The sequence below is a fragment of the Cetorhinus maximus genome, chromosome 26, assembly GCF_964194155.1.
Source record: "Cetorhinus maximus chromosome 26, sCetMax3.hap1.1, whole genome shotgun sequence".
NCBI classification, from domain to species: Eukaryota; Metazoa; Chordata; class Chondrichthyes; order Lamniformes; family Cetorhinidae; genus Cetorhinus; species Cetorhinus maximus.
The window spans coordinates 12,699,328-12,723,733 of NC_135904.1; the positions used below are offsets into that span (position 1 = coordinate 12,699,328).

Consider the following 24,406-nt stretch of genomic DNA (forward strand, 5'->3'; position numbering starts at 1 on the left):
GTAAACTAGCCAGTAATATAAAAGAAGATTGCAAGAGTTTTTTTAGATATATAAAGGGTAAGAGAGAGGCAAAAGTGGACATTGGGCCGCTGGAAAATGACACTGGAGAAGTAGTAGTGGGGAACAAAAAAATGGCGGAGGAACTGAATAGGTACTTTGTGTCAGTCTTCACAGTGGAAGACACGAGTGACATCCCCAAAGTTCAAGAGAGTCGGGGGGCAGAGGTGAGTATGGTGGCCATTACCAAGGAGAAGGTGCTAGGAAAACTGAAAGGTCTGAAGGTGGATAAATCACCTGGACCAGATAGATGGATTACACCCCAGAGTTCTGAAGGAGATAGCTGAAGAGATAGTGGAGGCGTTAGTGGTGATCGTTCAGGAATCACTCGAGTCAGGGAGGGTCCCAGAGAACTGGAAAATCGCTAATGTAACCCCCCTGTTTAAGAAGGGAGTGAGGCAAAAGACGGGAAATTACAGGCCGATTAGCCTGACATTGGTCGTTGGTAAGATCTTAGAGTCCATTATTAAGGATGAGATTTCAGAATACTTGGAAGTGCATGGTAAAATCGGGCAAAGACAGCATGGTTTCATCAAGGGGAGGTCATGCCTGACAAATCTGTTAGAATTCTTTGAGGAGGTAACGAGTAGGTTAGACAAAGGAGAGCCAATGGATGTTATCTACTTGGACTTCCAGAAGGCCTTTGACAAGGTGCCGCTGCTCAGTAAGATAAGAGCCCATGGTGTTAGAGGCAAGGTACTAGCATGGATAGAAGATTGGCTGTCTGGCAGAAGGCAGAGAGTAGGGATAAGGGGGTCCATCTCAGGATGGCGGCCGGTGACAAGTGGAGTTCCGCAAGGGTCAGTGTTGGGACCACAACTTTTCACTTTATACATTAATGATCTAGATGAAGGAACTGAGGGCATCCTGGCTAAGTTTGCAGATGTTACAAAGATAGGTGGAGGCACAGGTAGTAGTGAGGAGGCGAGGAGGCTGCAGAAGGATTTGGACAGGTTAGGAGAATGGGCAAAGAAGTGGCAGATGGAATACAATGTGGGGTAGTGTGAGGTCATGCACTTTGGTAGGAAGAATAGAGGCATAGACTATTTTCTAAATGGGGAGAGAATTCAGAAATCTGGAGTGCAAAGGGACTTGGGAGTCCTAGCCCAGATTCTCTTAAGGTTAACTTGCAGGTTGACGCGGTAGTTAGGAAGGCAAATGCAATGTTGGCATTTATTTCGAGAGGACTAGAATATAAAAGCAGGGATGTGCTGCTGAGGCTTTATAAGGCTCTGGTCAGACCACATTTAGAATATTGTGAGCAATTTTGGGCCCCGTATCTCAGGAAGGATGTGCTGACCTTGAAGAGGGTCCGGAGGAGGTTCACGAGAATTATCCCAGGAATGAAAGGCTTAACATATGAGGAACGTTTGAGGACTCTGGGTCTATACTCGATGGAGTTTAGAAGGATGAGGGGGGATCTGATTGAAACTTACAGAATACTGAAAGGCCTGGATAGAGTGGACGTGGGGAAGATGTTTCCATTAGTAGGAGAGACTAGGACCCGAGGGCACAGCCTCAGAGTAAAGGGAAGACCTTTTAGAACAGAGATGAGGAGAAATTTCTTTAGCCAGAGAGTGGTGAATCCATGGAATTCATTGCCACAGAAAGCTGTGGAGGCCAGGTCATTGAGTGTATTTAAGACCGAGATAGATAGGTTCTTGATTGGTAAGGGGATCAAATGTTACGGGGAGAAGGTGGGAGAATGGGGTTGAGAAACTTATTAGCTATGATTGAATGGCGGAGCAGACTCGATGGGCCAATTGGCCTAATTTCTGCTTATGGTCTAAACCAAAAACTGTTCATCTTCCAATGGTAAACAAACAAATACTAGAAGAAAAATAAGAAGCAGAGCATTTAAATTGCCCAGGACTGAACACATATACAGCATGAGAATGACTTACCCCCACAAGTCGGATGCTATGCCCTTTATAAAGACATTTAACTAGTTTGGAATAGTATTACATCTGACACTGTGATTTCAAAGTGCAGGGCCCCCCAAAGCACTGGTGGTTGCCCTGATTCGCTGTACCCTAGGGACAGCTCTGGCTGTGTTTCTTTAAAAGTACTTCATTGGCTTTAAAGTGCTGTGAGACTTCCAGCGGTTGTGAAAAGTGCTATATAAGTGCAAATCTTTCTATTTTAGACAGATTAGGAATCCAACAGGATGCATCTTTTTTCTGTGGGGATGGCAATTTGCAACTGCTAATTAATCCTTTGACACCTTCCAGAAATAGGTGTTCATAAAGATGCAGTTTTCCCTCAATTTCACTTTAGGCCCTTGCAGAATCTGAGCTCACTATCTAAGCAATGCTGCACTGGAAAGAGGCATTAAACTAAAAGGTCACAACAGCTGGTTTAAGGAGTTATAATGATTCTAAACTCAGTACTGTTTTTGTCATTTGTTCAATTTCATCCTCCAAAAATAGCAAGAATTTCAACGAAGGAAGAACAATTGAATTTATTCAGTTCCTATGTCTGAACATCCCTGTTTAAAGGACCCTGTAAACCAAGATGATGCCACAGTCCCTTTAAGGGGGCTATAATCATGCTAAACCAGTCCTGGGCCCTTGAAGGGGACTATCGCCGTTGCAAACCAACCCCAGCCCTTTTACCCACCTCCAATATTCTCCCTCCACTTGGACCCCTCCCTCTGGATTCTTACCTTCTCTTGATCTTTTCATTGAGAACTGTCGGCGTGACATTAGCCGTCTCAATTTCTCTGCTCCTCTCACCCATTCTAATCTGTCTCTCTCTGAACTCACTGCACTCCGTTCTCTCAGGTCCAACCCCAACATTGTCATCAAACCCGCTGACAAGGGTGGTACTGTTGTTGTCTGGCGCATTGACCTCTACCTCGCAGAGGCTGAGCGTCAACTCGCAGACGTTTCCTCCTACCTCTCCCTGGACCATGACCCCACCACAGAACATCAAGCCATTGTTTCCAGGACTGTCACTGACCTCATCTCCTTTGGAGATCTTCCTCCCACAGCTTCCAACTTGATAGTCGCCCAACCTCGGACGGCCCGCTTCTACCTCCTACCCAAAATCCACAAACAGAACTGTCCTGGCAGACCGATCGTGTCAGCCTGTTCCTGCCCCACGGAACTCATTTCTCGTTATCTTGACTCCCTTCTCTCTCCCCTTGTCCAGTCCCTTCCCACCTACATCCGTGATTCCTCTGACACCTTACGTCACATCAACAATTTCCAGTTCCCTGGCCCCAACCGCTTCCTCTTCACCATGGATGTCCAATCCCTCTACACCTCCATCCCCCACCAGGATGGTCTGAGGGCCCTTAGCTTCTTCCTTGAACAGAGGCCCCAACAATCCCCATCCACCACTACTCTCCTCCGTCTGGCTGAACTTGTTCTCACACTGAACAATTTCTCCTTTAACTCCTCTCACTTCCTCCAAATAAAAGGTGTGGCTATGGGTACCCGCATGGGCCCCAGCTATGCCTGTCTCTTTATGGGGTATGTGGAACATTCCTTGCTCCAGTCCTACTCCGGCCCCCTCCCACAACTCTTTCTCCGGTACATCGATGATTACTTCGGTGCTGCTTCATGCTCTCGTCGGGACCTGGAAAAATTTATTAATTTTGCTTCCAATCTCCACCCCTCCATCATCTTCACATGGTCCATCTCTGACACTTCTCTTCCCTTCCTTGACCTCTCTGTCTCAATTTCTGATGATAGACTGTCCACCAATATCCATTACAAGCCTACCGACTCCCACAGCTACCTCGACTACAGCTCCTCACACCCCGCTTCCTGTAAAGACTCCATCCCATTCTCTCAGTTCCTTCGCCTCCGTCGCATCTGTTCTGATGACGCTACCTTCAAAAACAGCTCCTCTGACATGTCCTCCTTCTTCCTTAACCGAGGTTTTCCATCCACGGTCGTTCACAGGGCCCTCAACCGTGTCCGGCCCATATCCCGCGCATCCTCCCTCACGCCTTCTCCTCCTTCCCAGAAACATGATAGGGTCCCCCTTGTCCTCACTTATCACCCCACCAGCCTCCGCATTCAAAGGATCATCCTCCGCCATTTCCGCCAACTCCAGCATGATGCCACCACCAAACACATCTTCCCTTCACCCCCCCGACGGCATTCTGTAGGGATCGTTCCCTCCGGGACACCCTGGTCCACTCCTCCATCGCCCCCTACTCCTCAACCCCCACCTATGGCACCTCCCCATGCCCACGCAGAAGATGCAACACCTGCCCCTTCACTTCCTCTCTCCTCACTGTCCAAGGGCCCAAACACTCCTTTCAAGTGAAGCAGCATTTCACTTGCATTTCCCCTAACTTAGTCTACTGCATTCGTTGCTCCCAATGCGGTCTCCTCTACATTGGAGAGACCAAACGCAAACTGGGCGACCGTTTTGCAGAACACCTGCGGTCTGTCCGCAAGAAAGACCCAAACCTCCCTGCGCTTGCCATTTTAACACTCCACCCTGTTCTCTTGCCCACATGTCTGTCCTTGGCTTGCTGCATTGTTCCAGTGAAGCCCAACGCAAACTGGAGGAACAGCACCTCATCTTCCGACTAGGCACTTTACAGCCTTCCGGGCTGAATATTGAATTCAACAACTTTAGATCTTAAACTCCCCCTCCCCCCATCCCCACCCCGTCTCTCCCCCCCTCCCTTTTTTTTCAATAATTTATATAGATTCTTCTTTCCCCACCTATTTCCATTATTTTTAAATCTAAACTAAAACCTTGTTAGTCTTTCCACCCCACCCCCACTAGAGCTGTACTTTGAATATCCTGTCTTCCATTCTTAATTAGCACTTTTCTCAAATATCACCACCTTCAACACCTCTTTGACCCTTTTGTCTGTGACATCTTTTGATTATCTGCTCATCTCCACAATCACCACACCCTCAATGTGTCTCTCCCCCCCCACCCACCTTAAACCAATTTATATTTCTCCCTTCTTCTAACTATGCTTCAATTCTGCCGAAGGGCCATGAAGGCTCGAAACGTTAACTGATTTCTTCTCCGCCGATGCTGCCAGACCTGCTGAGTTTTTCCAGGTAATTCTGTTTTTGTTTTGGATTTCCAGCATCCGCAGTAGCTTTTTGTTTTTATCCTTTTAAGGGGACTGTAATCGTTGCAAACCTGTCCAGGCCCGATTCAGGGGACAGTGACCATTGCAAACCAGACGTGGTCACTTTAAGAAGGTTGTAACCATTGCAAACCGGTCCTATATCCCCATCAAGGGGACTGTAACCATCGTAACCGGCCCAACCCGGCCGGTTTAAAGGGTCTGTAACGCTGGTCCCCGGGCCGCCCCACTTACCCGCTCCCGGGTTGGAGTTGCCGCGTAAATTCCGTGGCTAAACCGCCACCGCCGTCTCCAGGAAGTGCTTCAGAGGTCAAGGATTCACTTCCGCCGGCGGTTTCTATGCCAACAGCCTGAAGCTCTTCCTCGTGAGAAAAGCTTAAAAATACTGTGCCAGTTACACCCTTGCCCTACAATGGAAGATTTGGGAAAGATTCGCGCAAAAACAACAAATATTACCGCATTTTTTTTTAGTGATGTCGTCACCTTTCCTCAGAAGACAGTTTTATGTGTCACCCTTCCCACATCCAAGCTTCCTTATGCAAAAATAGGAACTAACTTGAAAAATTGCTGGATGTAGTTGTAATGTTTAAGTTGTAGCAAGAAAATCCCTTGAGATTCGACAGAAAAATGTGAGTGGGGGAACTTAGAAATGGAAGAAAAGTTATTGAAAGTAAAAAATTGCATTCCTGAGGATGTTACAAAGTGCTTCACTATGAATTAATTATTTTTTGAAATGTAGTCACTGGTATTTTGTAGTCAAATACAACAGCAATTTGCAGGTTTGCAAACAACAATCAGGTCAATGGCCATTTAATTTATTGTGATAGTGTTGGTTGAAGGATAGATGTTGATCAGGGCAGGAAAATTACCCTGCTATTCTTCAATAGTACCATATAATCTTTTATACCCACTTAAATATAATGAGGCTCAATTTAAAATCTCTTCCAAATTTTCACAATCCCAGCAATGCACCACTCCTGCAATTCACTGAAGGGTAACTCTAGACTGTTGTCTAGATTGTGTTCTCAATGTTACTAAAGTGGGACTTGAACCCAAGACCCTCTTGAATCAAACTGTGACTACTGAGCCTTTGAAGATCTAGATAGAATGGATAGGGAAGGACCTATTTCCCTCAGTAGAGAGGTCAATAACAAATTTAAAATAATTGATAGAAAAATTAAAGTTGAGGAGTATTGTTTTCACCCAGAGGGTGGCGGAGATCTAGAACTCACTACCTGAAAGGATGGTAGAGGAAGAAACCCTCATCACATTAAATAAAACACTTGGATATGTACTTGAAATGACATAACCTAAATGGCTAAAGATAAAGAGCTGGAAAGTGGCATTAGGTTGGATAGCACTTTTTTGACTGGCACAGACCGAGTGGGCCAAATAGCTTCCTTCTGTGCCGTAAGTTTTCTACGTTTCTATGAACTAGATTGATTACTGACAAGATTGATGTATGTATTTTTTTCTGTGCTGCTTTGATTGTAGGTTAAAAGAATCCTTGGATGGATATCAGGATTTCTTCTGTATAAATAAGATCTTTTTTATGTCGCCTTTTTCAGTTCATCACAAAATCAACAACATACTCAGAGAGAATACAAGAGTGAATGTCCGGGAAATGGGAAGGTCACAGTTACAATAGGGAATGCCCATCTTCGGAGATTGGAATTAAGGTAAATTGTTTGGACGGAGTGGAGGGAGCTATACTCTACATGCAACCCATTGTTGTAGAGAGGTGGGAAAATGTTCCCATTTCCTGACATTGACAATACAAAAACATAAAAATGTGAAAATAACCACGTGCTGGTGGTGCTGAGAGTTTAACATATTAAAATGTCAATATGCATCTTGTGCATGAAAGACAAAACTAAACACTTGATTGCAAAAGAATAAAAATGTTATTGCTGTTGTAAAAAGCTTAACAGAAAACAAAACAAAAATGAAATGCAAGGTATAGAAATTACAATCCACACTATTTTTGTGCAAATTCTTAACACAGTTTTAATTATTTCAAAGTCAGCTTGTGTGAAGATAGCACCGAGAGAAGTTTGAGCACATTAAGCGGGTGCAGAAATCTGGAGTTCTCTCCCCCAAATAGCTGTTGAGGTTGGGGATCAACTGAAAATTTAAAAACTGAGATTGATGGATTTTTGTTAGGTTACAGAACCTAGGCAGGTAGATGGAGTTAAAATGTGGATTAGCCATGATCTAACTGAATGGCAGAACAGGCTTGAGGGGCTGAATGGCCTCCTCGTTTCTGTGATCCTAGGTATTTATGTGAAAGCACCACTGATTTAAATTTCTAGCTGTAATTACTCAACTAATGTTACTAACATAAGTAAGATCTACCAGACATAAAGGCATCCTGCCTGATTGATAGAGGTTGAAATTGAAACCAAAGAATGTACTTATTTAAGTACCAAATTACAGCAGATGTAAGCCTATCAGCCTCACTCACATTGCAACACACAGCAGGAGCCTTCTCAAAGTGATTAACAATATAAGTCTGTTTCAAGCTTTATATTTAAGGTAAAAGTAGCAGCTACAGGAAATCCAAGCAGGTTAATCAACACTTGATAAAAGGCCTGTTCCCAAGACTGGCCAAGGCACTCATCAACACAGGTCCAGGTTGGATGAGGCCCATGGAGGCTGGTGGTCACTCTGACTGCTTGCCTCTCTTTCTTGGCATTGTCTGTGCCCTGGTAGCTCTAGAAAGGGAGTGTGCAATATCCTCCAGCATTCTTGAGGTTCTTTGCAACTGGTGAGGACTAGGGGGCTTGGAGTGTCTAATCAACACTGGCAAAAAATATTATTTATATTTGTAAAATTTCCTTTATTTTTATGATTCAGTTCTTTATCAGTTGTAGGGCAGCTTTGTTTTTTTGTTGATGAGACAGTGTCACTTTATTGTAGGGAAGGCAACTGGAAAAATAGAGGTTAATACTTGAAATTGCTGCCTCTTTGTCTTTAGCAGTTTGCAAGCCTGTACTTGACTCCTATACCTGTCAGTTCCTGCCTACTCTTAATGTTAGTTACTCTCATAAAGGCGATGTCCTGCATTTTTTCACCAGGCATGATGACAGGTCTGAATCTGAGACATTAAACTGCCTTTGGTCTACTCAGATGTTGATGAGATTTCTTTGTATTTCAAACATATTTTGTTTTTGTTTCAATTTGCAGCATTTAATTTTTTTTAAATTATAGCTAAGGTTTTATTCATTAAAGTTTTGCCACTGAATTCTGATAAGTGTGTGAAGCTCATTGACAGAAATATTTTGTTTGGGTCTCGAGCTCTAGATAAAATTGATCAATTTGTATTTCATTTCAGCAGCTTTTTTATCATTTGTTCATGACTACAATCAGCACTTCGATTAAAAAAACACAATCATTTGTCACAAAAGAGATTCTTTTTATAAAATGAACATTTGCCTCTAGTTGAAATTTGACACTTGACTGGATTTAGTGGTAGTAAGCATTTAAAACTGATCATCAGAGATCATTTTATGCTCCGAGAAATCAGAAATGGTACATACAATCAGTACATGATTCGAACTCAGTGCAATTTACATTAAGAAGCAGAATGGAAAACAGATTGTTAATTAGTACTCTTTTAAGCAGTAATCGGCGTTGTAAAGTTTTCTGTTGTGTCACATCAGCCTTGCGATTCTTGGATTTGGCCTGGGATTCCGTTGTACCTGAGCAGCCTCATCATCTCAGAGCAGGGGGACGGGGTAGGAAGCACACGCAGCCAAGCCACACATGTTCTTCCCTCGTTCAATGTAGAAATATCTTTAAAAAAAGAAAGAACTTCTATAGCACCTTTTATAAGCACAAGAAGTCCTAAAACACTTTACAGTCAATGAAATACTTTTGAAGTGTAGTCACTGCTGTAATGCAGGAAATTCAGCAGCCTATTTTACACATAGCAAGCTCCAACAAACAGCAGGATGGAGAGACATCAGTCATGAAAAGTTTTGAGTAAGTGTAATTCAAGGTTAATGTTACAGTGACGAGACTATTTCTGGAGGCTGAGTAGCTTTGTTACTATAAGGCCTTATCAAGTGGCTCTTGTTTCAGGATGGCCAACACTTGTATCACCACTTTGTGTCCTTACAATCCACTCAACCAAAGGTAGCTCAGCTCCTACGCACTTTAAATGTCAGGTATACCAAACAAAATAGGCCCACTCAAAACTGGTCGCACACTGATTTCTCGAGTGTTACATGGAGCAGTACTGACAAATAACTTTTTAAGTCACCTTCACGCACTCCTAGGCTGCCTGTAACTTTTGCAGCCTGGATATGGCCGTGTTCTGTGTGAACACCAAGTGTGAGAGATTGCAACCCCTTTTCCACTATTTGAATGGGCTGCTCTTCCACACCTGGTTCCACAAATATTACGAGATCAATAGATTTTTGGACACTAAGGGAATCATGGAATACGGGAATAGAGCGAGAATGGAGTTGAGGTGAAAGATCAGCTATGATCTTACTGAATAACGGAGCTGACTTAAGGGGCCATATGACCCACTGCTCCTCTTTCCTTATGTTCTTACATTGTTGATTAAATAAACCATGAAAATTTACACTTAAATCAGTGTAATGTGGTCTATGTGTTTACTTAGCGATCAGCACATAGGGGTGGGGAGTGAAAGGGTACCTCGACACACACCAAATATTGAGCCTGGGACCTTCCTGTCTTCACAGCTGAGCTCATAAAATATATTAACCAGCTGAGCTGCTGGGACAGCTCATTATGTTACCCACTAAAAGGTACTCTCCACGATTCATGTACTTGCTGTTGAAAAAAGAAATCTAATTTTATTTTCAAGAAAATGTACAGACCCATCAATTCCCCAGGAAGTGCCCCAAGAATTCTTCACAATCCAATACTTGGTACCATTGGACACTCCGTAACCCACAGCCAGCACAGCATGATTCACTTTATCCGGGGTTGAATGGCAATTGTCGCTGTTGAAGATTTAAGTTTTAAAAATTGTGTTACAATTTCTATTCAATACATCAAAATTCTTATATTTATTTGCAATTCCATTCAACTTTTCCCATTATAAATTCCTGTGTAAACATTTATAATGAGAACGCCCAATGTAAACTTGTCACGTTGTAATTACATCACCACCAGTGACACAAGGCTGTAATTGCACTGTGACAGGTTTACACAGGCAATTGTCATAAATGCAGCCACTGGAATTTGTAACGGGCATATAAAAATGAGGACTGAATACATTACTTTGAAATGGGGACTGAATTACAATTCTCTGACCTGGTCCAATCATTCACTGGTCTCTAGCCCCACTTCACCTGAAAATTTGATCTTGACTCCTGGTGTGCAACATCATTGAGAAATCAACTCCAATTTCCAACTAGAAACTCTGGGGAAAAGCAGATCTTCCAGAATTGTCTCAAACATTTTCAAGGATTCAAAAATTCAGAAATCACAGGTTAAGATTTAGAACACAGTGTTATATGGTCGTGAGGTAGAATCATTTTATTCAGTGAGTAGTAGAGCTATGGAATGAAATATTGGGGGAAGATGATTGAATTGGATGGTGTAAATGGGTCCACAAGGAGAACTGGATCATTTTGAGGAGAGACAAGAGTTTAAAAGGGACAGAGTAGAAACATTAATGGATTTCAATGTAGAGAAATGTGGGGTCATCCAATTTGGACCTAAAAAGGATAAAACAATGTACTTTCTAAATAGTGAAAAGCTAGAGACAGTGGAGGTACACAGAGATTTGGGGGTCAAGGTACACAGATCTTTAAATTGTCATGAACAGGTACAGAAAATAATCAAAAAGGCTAATGGAATGCTGGCCTTTACAACTAGAGGATGAGAAGGGGGTAGAAGTCAAGCTTCAGTTATACAAAGCCCTAGTTAAACCACACCTGGAGTACTGTGAGCTGTTCTGGGTACCACACCTTCGAAAGGATATACTGGCTTTGGAGGAAGTGCAGCGTTGATTTACTAGAATGATTATTGAACTCCAAAGGTTAATTTAGGAAAGATTACATAAACTAGGGTCCTAGTCCCTGTAATTTAGAAGGTTAAGGGGTAATTAGATTGAGATTTTCAAGATATTAAGGGGAATAGATAGGGTAGAGAGAGAGAAACTTTTTCTGCTGGTTGAGGAGTCTAGGACTAAGGGACATAATGTAAAATTAGAGCCAGACCTTTCAAGAGCGAAACTAGGAAACACTTCTACAGTCAAAGGGTGGTTGAAGTTTGGAACTCTCTTCCGCAAATGGCAATCAATGCTGGATCAATTGTTAAATTTAAAACTGATTGATTTTTGTTAACCAAAGTAATTAAGAGGGTAGAGGTGGGTATATGAATTTAGGTCACAGATCAGCCACTGAATGTTAGAACAGGCTCGAGGCACTAAACATCCTACTCCTATTCCTCTGTTCCTAAGTTCTAATGGGATGAGCAATGGGCGGATACCCCACCTGCATCTCCCATAGTGAAGGAGCTTGGGTGGCGGAGGGGTTCCTGGGATTTCCCAGGAAATCCCATGCAGTAGGTTTCCTGATAGCTCTCAGCATAAACTGAGAACAGGCACAGATTTTGCTACAGGCTCAGCAAAGGCCCCAGATCAATGACCAAACCAGGTCATCGACCTTGGAGGAGATCAGTAATGGTAAAGGATATGCGCTGGGCACTGCTGAGTTTCCAGCCGCTTTGTGTCTGTGAGGCTCTTCTTGAATTACATCTGCTATGTTGGAGCAAAATGAGAGAAAAAAAAACTTACATTGATATAGCACTTTTCACAACCTCTGGATGTCCCAAAACACTTTACAACCAATGAAGTACTTTTGAAGTGTGGTCACTGTTGTATTAGAGGATACATAGCTGCCAGTATGCCCACAGCAAGCTTTCACAAACAACAGTGTGATAATGCCCAGGCAACCTGTTTTAGCGATAAAGTGATAAATATTGGCCAGGGCAATTTCCCCTGCTTTGTTTTCAAATAGTGCCCCAAGACCTTTTATGTCCACCTGAGAGGAAAGATAGGTCCTCAGTTTAATATTTCATCTGAAACGGCACCTCCAGCATTCCCTCAGTACTGCACTGGGGGTGTCAGTCTAAATTATGTGCTCAAGTCTCTGAAGTAGGGCTTGAACCCACAACCTTCTGACTCAGAATCAAGAGAGTTATCCAATGAATGATGGCCAACACGATAAGGCTCTTTGACATTCCAAGCCTCAGTCAGGGTGAGCATCGTAAATGCACCAGACAATATTGTGCTAATGACCCTGTTATTTGCACTTGGGTTGGGATCATCAGCCTTCACTTTAGGGCAGCCATAAGTCCCATTCCACCGCACTTATGCCCCTGGACTTTTGGTCCTACAACTTTTATCTTCCTAATTGTTTTCAGGACGGTTCATTAGTACAAACTCTCATTATAACAAAGCTTCTATTTAGTTCTGGTTGTGGTCCATTAGTGGGTTGAACTGTAGCTCAGTGTTAGTCTCCCATCTCTGAATTGTAAGGTCATGAGGTACAAGCCCCATCCATAATGAGTGGAGGCAAGAGTTCTGATGCCTGAATACTGGGTTGGTGTCCACAGGGGTAAAAAATGCCCAATATGAATGAAATGGTAACCACTCCATCGCATCGAGCTTGATATCCTGTAAAGAAGTTCTGAGTCAGGCAATGTCCTCATAAAATGGGACAGTGTTATGGAAATAATTCGGAGGACAATCTGCTTGCTGTAAATCAGTGGAAGAAATGGGCCATTAGGTATAGAAGTGGTTCATTGAGGATACCTTTCAGATGAGATGTTAAATCAAAGCCTTGTCTGTCCTCTTAAGGTGGGCATAAATCCCAAGGCTAGTGTTCTGAAGAAGAGTATTGGAAACTTTCCAATGTCCTGGGCCAATATTTGTTCCTTAACTAATATCATTAAAAATTATTGTTTGTGGGAGCTACAGGGACTACATCTCAAAAATATATAATTGGCTGTAAAGCTTGTGTGTTCTCTCTTTCTCCCTCCTTCTCTCCAACATGGAGAAGTTCAGACAAGCACAGTTGCATTGCTATGCCGCACAGGCCCTTTTTTGAAACCAAATCCTATATTTAAAGTTTTTTAAAAATTTATTCATGGGATGTTGATGTTACAGGTAAGGCCAGCTTTTATTTGTCCACTACTACTTGCCCTTGAGAAGGTGGTGTTGAGCCATCTTCTTGAAAGTCAAGGACTTACTTGAAATAAACACCTTTCTCGTAACGCAGAAAGTCATCAGTCACTTCAAAAGCAAAACTGACCGGGTTCAGTCTTGCCACAGCATCCACCATTCCATCTTCATCGTACTATAAAACAAACAGGGTGTTAGATCAATGTACTTCCTCAGGGGTGAGAAGTAAATGCAGCATTCTAAGTGCGCTATAATAATGTACTCTAAACTCAGAATTGCAATTCAATCAGTTCTAATTAATTTCAAATAAAATCAGGAGCTTTGATCCAATTTAGATTCAGCTGAGGATTTTTAAAAAAAACTGGTTTCTGGATTTATCTGAGAAAAGTAATTGAAATGGCTGGGATTATTGAGCGAGCACTATTATGCAAGTGTCATAACATGGTTATTGGAAGACCTGCAACCTACCTCAGTGATGTTGACTACACTCTTGACAAATGCAGCAGCTTTGCTGGACTGGAACCGACAAGGTCCATCCTGAGAGAAACACAAAGGAAAATCACAACAGGACCATTTGCTTCAGTATCATGCTGATTTGACAGATTCTCTGCTCATTAAGAGGTTACTGCTGAAGTGGTGTTGATTTTCTAAAAGATTTTGGGACTAATTCTCAGTCTCAAGATTGTGAAGGGAAATCTGGAACATTAAATTAAATTATGGGAGTAGGATTTGTGTGATTGTGTAAAATGAATCATAGAGGATTGAAGGTTAATGGGATGGGATGTAAAACAGAATGGTGACCAATGTTCTCTGTAAGCTGCATGCGTGAAGTTGCACACCAATCTAAAAGGTACCAGAAGGCCACTCACAAATTGTCCTCTTTAAGGTACTATGTATGTGTGGCCATGCAAAAAAAATTAAACGTACTATGCATTAAAAGCAACGCACAGTGGAAACAATTTAGGGTTCATTGCTGGCAACTCACTATCACCATGTTACATAATCGTGCAATTGTTACATTGTACCCACAACTTCCCAGAAGTTCAAATAGCATTCCTTATCCATGATTATCTTGAGATGAGACACTGCCAGTATTGCGCCACCCCCCCCATTCACACAAGTGTGACATTTCTCATTTTCAGCACCAGTCTCCCTCATTGTCTTCAATTTATAAAACCAAATTAGTGCCAGAATCATATATTGTCCTGTATTGAGGACTGATGTCCAATGGAAACTGGGTTAATACGGTCAAATTTCCCTTGGGACTCTCACACTTGATCCCTGATGTTAATACAAACCACCCAATGGGAACAGAGTAGGTTTGGGTTCAATGACTGTTTCACATAATGTCTCATTTTATGCTCCATTGACTTCATTGATATTGGCACATAGTTCCATAAACACTACCAGCATGGCATGGAGGTGATCAGCACTCACCATTATTAAAGAATAAATCAGAAAGCATCTTCTGATGTCTGCACATGCTCAGTTAAACGTGAAAATCAGGAAGTTGCTGTCCGTGTTACCCTGCTTCTCCACAAGCTTCGTCACACTGGTACCTTGCCGAGAGACACTCAAACACATGAATTGCATGAAGTTGGTGTACTTACCCAATAGATACCCACTAAATATGCCAGAAAAAGTTAAGGGTTATTCATTCAAGTCTAGTTAAATTTTAGTGGCATGATAAATCTTAATTATTGCCAAACAACCTTTCTGGCTCTGAAATTTAACTTTTAAGCATGTGGTGTCTCATTCATTTGAATTTTAATTATTGTTGGGTATTTTTTTAAAATTTAAAACTTAAATAATTTTAAAAAACTTTTCCCCTGATCTCTTTTATCTCTCTTACAGTTGCTTATGGACTGAACAGACCAAAAAATAGGTAACTTGAACATTAGTCTGTGTCAAGCCAACTTGTTTGTTTTAATGCTGCCAGTTGGCGCACTGGTACTGAGATGGCAGCCAAGCATGTGCAGGAAGCGGTCTCCCTAGTGTTAGAGCAAAAATAAACAGTGTCTTGGGAATTATAGCCCAGTTCTTCAAATATCTGCCACAATCCTCCTGTCTTTCCCCTATTGAACTTCCTCATACTAGTTTGTACTTTCTGTTCATGTTGTCATTACAGCTGATACATTTAGCTGGGTTTACTGGGAAAAAAAGTAATGGCAATTTTGTTACATGGTGAACTTGTGTGCTGATATCGCAGAAGTGCATTTACCCTCTGGACCAGAGTCAACCTCAAAACACTTATTTTCCTAAACTGCTTATGTACACACATTTTTCAATGTTGCGTTTTATTTGCATATTCCCCATCCTCTCACTAATTTAGATACAAGTAGAAATTGCTCCCAATATGGCAGAGACCAGTTCACTGTGTCCTCCATCAGTCTGCCATTTTGAAATGTATTTGTTATCGGTTCATTTGCAGATAGACTTGTGATAAAAACACTGTACCATTAAGTGAGTCATGCTCTATTATTATCAGACAGTTAAAAATGTAAAGTCAGACCTTTCCTTCATAAGGATAATCCTGTTCCCTTTCCAGCCCATGGTTGTATTTAATATATTCAAAAGCTTGACTTGGCAGTCCTCTGAAAAATGTTAAAAACAATAATGTAAAACAGGGAATAAATAGAGGACTGTTACACAGAGCGAGTTACTATTTTATAAGGTTAAGAACATGGTTTATTTAAGGCAGAGTGTATTACATTAAAATGGATGGTGTGGAGGTGAACTCCTCATTGGAAAATTTTCACCACTGGGAAGTTTTGTGATGAGAGGTTAAGGTAAGGAGAACTGAGCATTCATTTTGAAGAAATGACTCCCTAATGGTCACCTGTATCTCCCATGTTCAAAAAAGATATAATTGGAAACTCAGTGTGCCACTGGCTCACTCACCCTGCGCATCCATGGTTTTTAAAGTTTTGAGCACAGTCTACAAGTTGTTGTTCCGCCTATGGAAAGATTTAAAATATCAAAATGTACTCCAGTATTAGGACAGATGCGTAATATGATTCTAAAGGTTACCAAAGTTTTGACCAAAACTCACCAGTGAAACAAGTTTTCCTGACTTTATTGCAATCACAGATTCCAAGCATCCAGTGGTAGAAAAGGTCCAGCAGCTTCCACACGCACCCTGTGTAGAATACAATCCAGAAATAACTCAGAGACCAGAAACAGGAGCAAAGTGGGCAATTGTGTGTGAATCCAAGCTTAAAGAACATTAGTTACTCAGATAGGCTTCTGGAGCTGTGTCTATTTACTTTGGCCTTCCTGATTCCCGATTCCCTTTACTCCACCACTGGTGGACATGCCTTTAGCTGCTTGGGCCCTAAGTTCCAGAATTCCCTCCTTAAACCCCTTTGCTTCTCTAACTTTCTTTCCATCTTTATGACACTTCTTAAAACTTACTTCTTTGACCAAGATTTTGACCAACTGACAATATTTCCTTCTGTGATTCAATGTCATTTTTATCTGATCACAATCCTGTAATGCACCTTGTGACATTTTACTATGTTAAAGACAACATATTAATGCTGTTGTTAGAGCAGTGTAGACTTAGCAATGAACTGCTGCCAATGTTCGCTGTAAGCCTTGTAGCTACACAGCAATTCGAAAGTTGCCATGCAGGCTGCACACAAGTCAGTCCCTTTAATTTACTGCATGTGAGCAGCTGTGCAAAAAAAAAAATTAAAGGGGACAAACACTTAAATAAATTACCCACTCCAAAAAACAAAATTGGATGGAATGTTGCCTGCGACAGCTCTATCAAATAATTAAAGGGTTGAATAGCGTCCCTATTGCTAGATAATTACAGCTTAACAGAATGGGAAGGATCAGAGACATGGGTTTAAACTATGGAAGGGTAGGAATAGGATATTGGGCGGCTCTTCTTTTCCCAGAGAGTAGCGAGTCTCTGGAATATGTTGCCAGTTGGTTCCACACGGCGCTGGACCGATTCCTTATTGGGGCAGAGATCACATCACATAGGTCAGTGTCTTTATAAGTAACATTTAGTCCATGTGATCTCCTGGATTTTGATCTCTTGAAGAGGTCAAAGAGGAATTCACCAGAGGATTTTTTTCCTCATTGGCCCTGGGTTTTTGCATCCCCTGGGAGATTACGTGGCTGTGGGAGGGAGGAAGTGTTTAGTTATAATATTCTGGCCAGCATGAATGTGGGGAAGATTTTGCTCAGATAACTGTATGTCTGGGTAAAAACTGACTGAAATTCAACTCCTGAATGTTCATTTCCGCTCGCAGAATGAGAAAACGCAGGCCAAGGGCTACCCCATAGTTTTTGGCCAGCCATGAATTGGTACAACAGTCTGGAGGAGCTGAATGGCCCCCTCATATTTTTGCAACCTCAGACAATAGGCCCACATTCACAGGTATCAGTGTACTAATTAATGTGTATCTCGTGGATTTGGGTCAATGCATTTCCAACCACCAATACCAGGCTATACGAAGCATATGGCATTCTGTCAATGGACCAGGTCAGTCAGGTGGGGACAAAATAACTACAGCCTGTGTATGGGGTGCACTGTTCAGATGCAGAAACAAATATACGAGAGGAATTTGTAATGGAAGGGGTCATCTACAGTGCTATCAAGTGGCACTTGCTTAGCAATAACCTGTTCACTGACACCCAGTTTGGGTTCTGCCAGGGCCACTCAGCTCCTGACCTCATTACAGCCTTGGTTCAGGCACGGACAAAAGAGTTGAACTGCCGAGGTGAGGTGAGAGTGACTGCCCTTGACATCAAGGCAGCATTTGACCGAGTGTGGCATCAAGGAGCCCGAGCAAAACTGGAGTCAATGGGAATCAGGCGGAAAACTCTCCGCTGGTTGGAATCAGACCTAGCACCAAGGAAGATGGTTGTGTTCATTTTTATTCATTCATGGGATATGGGCTTTGCTGACTGGGCCAGCATTTATTGCTGGCCCACGCAATGTGCCACGCAATGACCATCTTCAACTAGAGAGAATCTAATCATCGCCCCTTGATGCTCAATGGTATTACTATCACTGAATCCCCCGCTATCAACATTCTGGGAGTTACCATCAACCAGAAACTGAACTGGACCAGCCATATAAATACTGTGGCTGCAAGAGCAGGTCAGAGGCTAGGAATCCTGCGTTGAGTAACTCACCTCCTGACTCCCCAAAGCCTGTCCACCATCTACAAGGCACAAGTCAGGAGTGTGATGAAATACTCCCCAATTGCCTGGATGAGTGCGGCTCCCACAACAATCAAGAAGCTTCACACCTTCGAGGACAAAGCAGTCCACTTGACTGGCACCACATCAACAAACATTCACTCTCTCCACCACTGATGCCCTGTAGCAGCAGTGTGTACCATCTACAAGATGCACTGCAGGAATTCACCAAGGCTCCTTCGACGGCACCTTCCAAACCCACGACCATTACCATCTAGAAAGACAAGCGCAGCAGATAGATGGGAACACCACCACCTGAAAGTTCCCCTCCAAGTCACTCACCATCCTGACTTGGAAATATATCGCCGTTCCTTCACTGTGCTGTTTAAACAAACTGTTTTCTGAGTAAATAGACTTGTTTCAAATGGGACTGTTTGCTGCGAGTTTTGCCATACGTCCCAACCCCCTCTAACTCATTGGCTGATGCAGTGGGTGTTGTACTTTTCTTTGCCTCTGCACTTGTTTAAAAACTATTAAATCTCTAACATTGAGCCCAATTTTATCTGTGTAAGGGAATAGGTTTTGAGTGAGTTAAAATCAGGCCCAATAACTTATTTCTCTCTTCACAGATGCTGACTGACCTGCTGAGTATTTTCCAGCGTTTTTCTGTTTTTATTGTGGACCAGCTTTACCTGATTCTTCACGGGGGTGATGTAATTTCCTCTTTTTCTCCAGTCTACAAACTCAGGGAGCAGCTTCATGTTGTTGTGATGTTTCCCTCGTGTAGCTGAGCAGTTCTGTTGGGGAAGGGTAGAGGAATAAAAAAATGTTTAAACCCAGAACTACTGTGGTTTAGATCCTGGTATTCTCCCTCAGACTGGGACCTAGCTGTAAATTGTCTAGCTCTGCTTAAGGTTGCCAGACAATTGGAAATAGAATTTGCTGTTGAAGATTTGAAAAAAAAACCGGCGCAAGGACAGAGCGAGAGTTCCAGTGAGAATTGGGGCTTTAAAAAAACCGGCACAAGGATAGAGCGAGAGTTCCAGCGAGACTCGGGGGATTTAAAAAATATAACCAGCGCGAGGACAGACTGAGAGTTACTTAACGTTTTATTGTGTTTACTTAAGTTCCAATTTTGGTGCAGTAAATAAATAATTTGAGGCACAGCAGGGCCGTTCATACCTGTGCAGTGCACATCCTGTACCATGTGGGAACGCCAGGATGCTACCCATGTCCTGTACAACTACATGTGCAGAAAGTGCCACCAAATGGAAAAACTTGAGCGCCGTTTCTTGGAACTTGAGGAGCAGCTGGTGTCACTGAGGAGCATTCGCGAGGATGAGAGCTATGTGGATAGCACGTTTCAGAAGTTGGTCACCCCGCAGCTTAAGAAAGAACAGGCAGAGGCGGACTGTGGCCATCAGAGAGACAAGGCAGGTAGTGCAGCAGACCTCTGAGGACATCCCACTTTCTAACTGGTACTCAGTTCTGAGTACCAGTGGGGGACAGGGTTCCTCCTGAAAGAGCAGCAAGATTCATGACCAGAGCACTATGGTGATTCAGCTGTGCAGGGAGGGAGGGGAAAAGAGAGAAGAGCAATAGTGATAGGGGACTCTATAGGTAGGAGACTCTATAGTTAGGAGAACAGACAAGTGCTTCTGTGGTCACAAACATGATTCCAGGATGGTATATTGCTTGGTGTAAGGGTCATGGATATCACCAAGTGGCTCCAGAGCATTCTGGAGGGTGGGGGTGCACAGCCCGATGTCGTGGTTCACATTGGTACCAATGATATAGGTAGAAAAAATGATGAAGTTCTGCAGGCTGAGTACAGGGAGTTTGGAAAAAAATTAGAAAGCAGGTCCTCAAAAGGCAGGAATCTCCAGATTACTTCCAAGGCCATGTGTTTGTGAGTACATAAATAGGAGAATACATCAGATGAATGCGCGGCTGGAGAGATGGTGCAGGAGGGAGGGCTTCAGATTTCTGCAGCATCGGGACTGGTTCTGGGAAAGGTTGGAACTGTACAAGCTGGATGGTCTACATCTGATTAGGACCAGGACAAATGTCCTTGCAGGGAGATTTGTTGGTGTTGTTGGGGAGGGTTTAAACTAGATTGGCAGAGGGTGGGAAACTGACAGCAAACTCAGATAGGACAAATTCAGAGCAGGGAATGGGAGACAGAAAATTAGCAAGTGACTCTGAAAGACAGAAAAAGCAAAGGTTAAAAGGTTTACAGTACAGGAATTTGGCAACGTTAAAAGGTATTCAGTTAATGCAAGGAGTATCGCAAACAAAACCAATGAACTGAGGGCACAGATTGACATAGGACAGCATGGCATCATTGCTATAACAGAAACTTGGCTTAAAGAAGGGCAAAAATGGCAGCTTAACATCCCTGAATATAAGCTTTCCAGGCAGGATGGAGAGGGGGCTAAAAAAGTTGGGGGTGTAGCATTATTGATTAAAGAATCAATTACAGCTGTGAGGGGAGGGATGATATACTAAATGAATCACCAAATAAGGTTATATGAGTTGAGCTCAGAAATAAAAAGGGGCAGCCACACTTCTAGGAGTGTACTATAGACCCCCAAATAGTGAGCGGGAGATAGAAGAGCAAATATGTAGGCAAATTTCTGAGTGCAAAAACAATAGGGCAATAATAGTTAGGGACTTCAACTACCCTAATATCAACTAGGAAATGATACAGTAAAATCAAAGAAAACCCAATGTTGTTTTACTAATACATTAAGAGCAAGAGAATAAGTAAGGAAAAGGCAGGGCTTATCAAAGATGTACACGGTAACTTGTGCGCTGATGCTGAAGATGTGGGTGGGGTTCTCAACGAGTACTTTGTCTCTATCTTCACTAAAGAGAGGGATGATACAGTTTTCTAGTTAAAGAGGAGTGCAAAATATTAGATACAATGAGCATAGTGAGAGAGGATGTACTGGAGGGACTGACATCTTGAAGGTGGATAAATTACCAGGGCCAGATGGATTGTATCCCAGGCTGTTAAAGGAAGCCAGGGAAGAAATAGTGGATGCTCTGAGGATCATTTTCCAATCAGGAGGTCTGCTGAATACTGTACCGCTATTTAAAAACGGTGCGAGGGACAGGCCAAATAATTATAGGCCTGTCAGTCTGATTTCAGTGGTGGGCAGATTATTAGAATCAATTCTGAGAGGCAGGATAAACTGTCACTTAGAAACTGGTGGATTAATCAGGAATAGTCAGCATGGTTTTGTTAGGGGAAGGTTGCATCTTACTAATTTAATCAAATTTTTTGAGGAAGTAATAAAGGAGGATTGGTGAGGGTAGTGCAGTGGATGTTGTTGACAGATTTTAGTAAGGCATTTTAAAGTCCCACATGGCAGACTGGTCAGAAAAGTAAAAGCCCTCGGGATACAGGGGAATGTGGAGAGTTGGTTCCAAAATTGACTCAGCGAAAGGAAACAAGGGGTAATGATTGATGGATATTTTTGCAGATGGAAGATGGCTTTCAGTGGCGTTCCACAGGGCTCAGTGTTGGGTCCCTTACTGTTTGTTGAATAAATTAATGATTTGGACTTAAAAGTGGGTGGCATGATTGGGAAATTTGCAGATGACAAAAATTGGCTGCGTAGTTGATAGTGAAAAGGATAGCTGTTGTCTCCAGAATGATATCAATGGTTTGGTTGAGTAGGTGGAAAAGTGGCAGACGGAATTCAATCCAGAGAAGTGTGAGGTAATGCATTTGGGGAGGACAAACAACGCTGGGGAATACACAATAAATGGGAAGATATTGGGTGGGGTAGAGGAAGTGAGACACCATGGAGTACATGTCCACAGGTTCATGAAGGTGGCAGGACAGGTGGATAAGGTGGTAAAGAAAGCATATAGAATGCGTTCCTTTATTGGATGAGGTATTGAATACAAAAGCAGAGATGTAATGATGGAACTGTATAAAATGCTGGTTAGGCTACAGCTGCAATTCTGTGTACAGTTCTGGTTGCCTCATTACAGGAAGCACATAATTGCTCTAGAGAGAGTACAGAGGAAATTTACAAGAATGTTGCCAGGTCTTGAAAATTGCAGCCTATGAGAAAAGATTGGATAGGCTGGGGTTGTTTTCCTTGGAACTGAGGGTGACCTAATTGAGGTCTACAAGATTATGAGAGGCCTAGATAGAGTAGACAGAGATGTCCTGTTTCCTTTAGCAGAGAGGTCAATTACCAGGGGGCACAGAATTAGGGTGATTGGTAAAAGAATTAGAGGGGACATGAGGAAAAACTTCTTCACCCAGAGGGTGGTGGGTGTCTGGAATTCACTACCTAGTTTGGTGGTGGAGGCAGAAACCCACAACTCATTTAAAAGAACATAGGAAATAGTAATAGGAGTAGACCATTCTGCCCCTCAAGTCTACTCCACCATTCAATAAGATAACGGCTGATCTTCTTGTGTTTCGATTTCCATGTTCCCACCTAACCCTGATAACCTTTGATTCCCTCCCCTAATGACTCTACCTCTGCCTTAAAAAATATTCAATGACCCTGCCTCCACCACCTTCTGAGGCAGAGAATTCCAAAGTCGCACAACCCTCTGAGAGAAAAAAATTCTCCTCATCTCTGTCCTAAAAGGGCAACCCCTAATTTTAAAACACCCCCTAGTTCTCGACTCACCCACAAGAGGAAAGATCCTTTTGACTTCCACCTTGTCAAGGCCATTCGGGATCTTGTGTACTTCAATCAAATCACCCTTCACTCTTCTAAACTCCAGTGGAAATAAGCCCAGTCTGTCCAGCCTTCCCTCATAAGCCAACCCACTCATTCCAGGTATCAATCTAATAAACCTCCTTTGAACTGCCTCCAATGCATTTACATCCTTCCTTAAATAAGGAGACCAAAACTGTACACAGTATTCAAGGTGCGGACTCACCAATGCCCTGTATAACTGAAGCATAACATCCGTACTTTTATAAAAGCAAAAACTGCGGATGCTGGAAATCCAAAACAAAAATAAAAATAAAAATACCTGGAAAAACTCAGCAGGTCTGGCAGCATCTGCGGAGAGGAACACAGTTAACGTTTCGAGTCCGTATGACTCTTCAACAGAACGTCATACGGACTCGAAACGTTAACTGTGTTCCTCTCCGCAGATGCTGGCAGACCTGCTGAGTTTATCCGTACTTTTATGTTCGATCCCTCTCGTAATAAAGGAGAGCATAACATTAGCCTTCTTAATTACTTGCCGTACCTGCATACTAACTTTTCGTGACCCATGTACTAGAACACCTAAATCCCTCTGCATCTCAGAATTATGCAGCTGTTCTCCATTTAACTAATACTCTGCTTTTTTGTTCTTCTTGTCAAAGTGAACAACTTCACATTTTCCCACATTAAACTCTATTTGCCAGATCTTTGCCCATTCAGTCAACCTATCTGTATCCATCTGCAACATCCTCATGTCCTCTTCACAACATACTTTCCTACCTATCTTTGTATCATCTTCAAATTTAGCTACCATGTCTTCACTCCCCTCATCTAAGTCATTGATGTAAATTGTAAAAAGTTGAGCCCTGAGTACAGACCCCTGTGGGATGCCACTCACCACATCCTGCCAGTCAGAAAAAGACCCATTTATGCATACCTTCTGTTTCTGCCAGCCAGCTAATCTTCTATCCATGCTAATATGTTACTCCCAACACCATGTGCTTTTATTTTCCATAATAATCTTTGATGTGGCATCCTATCAAATACCTTCTGGAAATCCAAGTACAGTACGTTTACAGGCTCCTCTTTATCAACTGCGCATGTTACTCCTTAAAAGGACTCCAATAAATTGGTTAAACATGATTTTCCTTTCACAAAACCATGCTGACTCTTCCCAATTGCCTTGAGCTCTACTAAGTGCCCAGCTATAACCTCCTTAATCATCGATTCCAATAACTTCCCCACGACAGATGTCAAGCT

General features: G+C 42.5%; 2 protein-coding genes across 5 annotated transcripts in view; both read right to left on the reverse strand.

The window, feature by feature from the left end:
- The window catches only part of blm (BLM RecQ like helicase), a 53,171-nt gene extending 47,740 nt beyond the window's left edge, over window positions 1-5,431 (reverse strand). For all 4 annotated transcript variants that reach the window (XM_078530124.1, XM_078530128.1, XM_078530126.1 and 1 more), the window contains exon 1: window positions 5,363-5,431. The gene's annotated coding sequence lies outside the window, so the exon portion shown is untranslated. The remainder of the gene's footprint in view (window positions 1-5,362) is intronic.
- Window positions 5,432-8,214: 2,783 nt separating this feature from the next.
- ctsh (cathepsin H) overlaps window positions 8,215-24,406 on the reverse strand; it is a 32,963-nt gene continuing 16,771 nt past the window's right edge. Inside the window, exons 5-12 of the mRNA XM_078530136.1 lie at window positions 19,148-19,252; window positions 16,348-16,434; window positions 16,197-16,252; window positions 15,808-15,889; window positions 13,764-13,832; window positions 13,364-13,470; window positions 9,979-10,104; window positions 8,215-8,923 (exon numbers count right to left, since the gene is read on the reverse strand). Coding sequence (XP_078386262.1) covers window positions 8,848-8,923; window positions 9,979-10,104; window positions 13,364-13,470; window positions 13,764-13,832; window positions 15,808-15,889; window positions 16,197-16,252; window positions 16,348-16,434; window positions 19,148-19,252 — 708 coding nt within the window. The 3' untranslated portion in view covers window positions 8,215-8,847. The remainder of the gene's footprint in view (window positions 8,924-9,978; window positions 10,105-13,363; window positions 13,471-13,763; window positions 13,833-15,807; window positions 15,890-16,196; window positions 16,253-16,347; window positions 16,435-19,147; window positions 19,253-24,406) is intronic.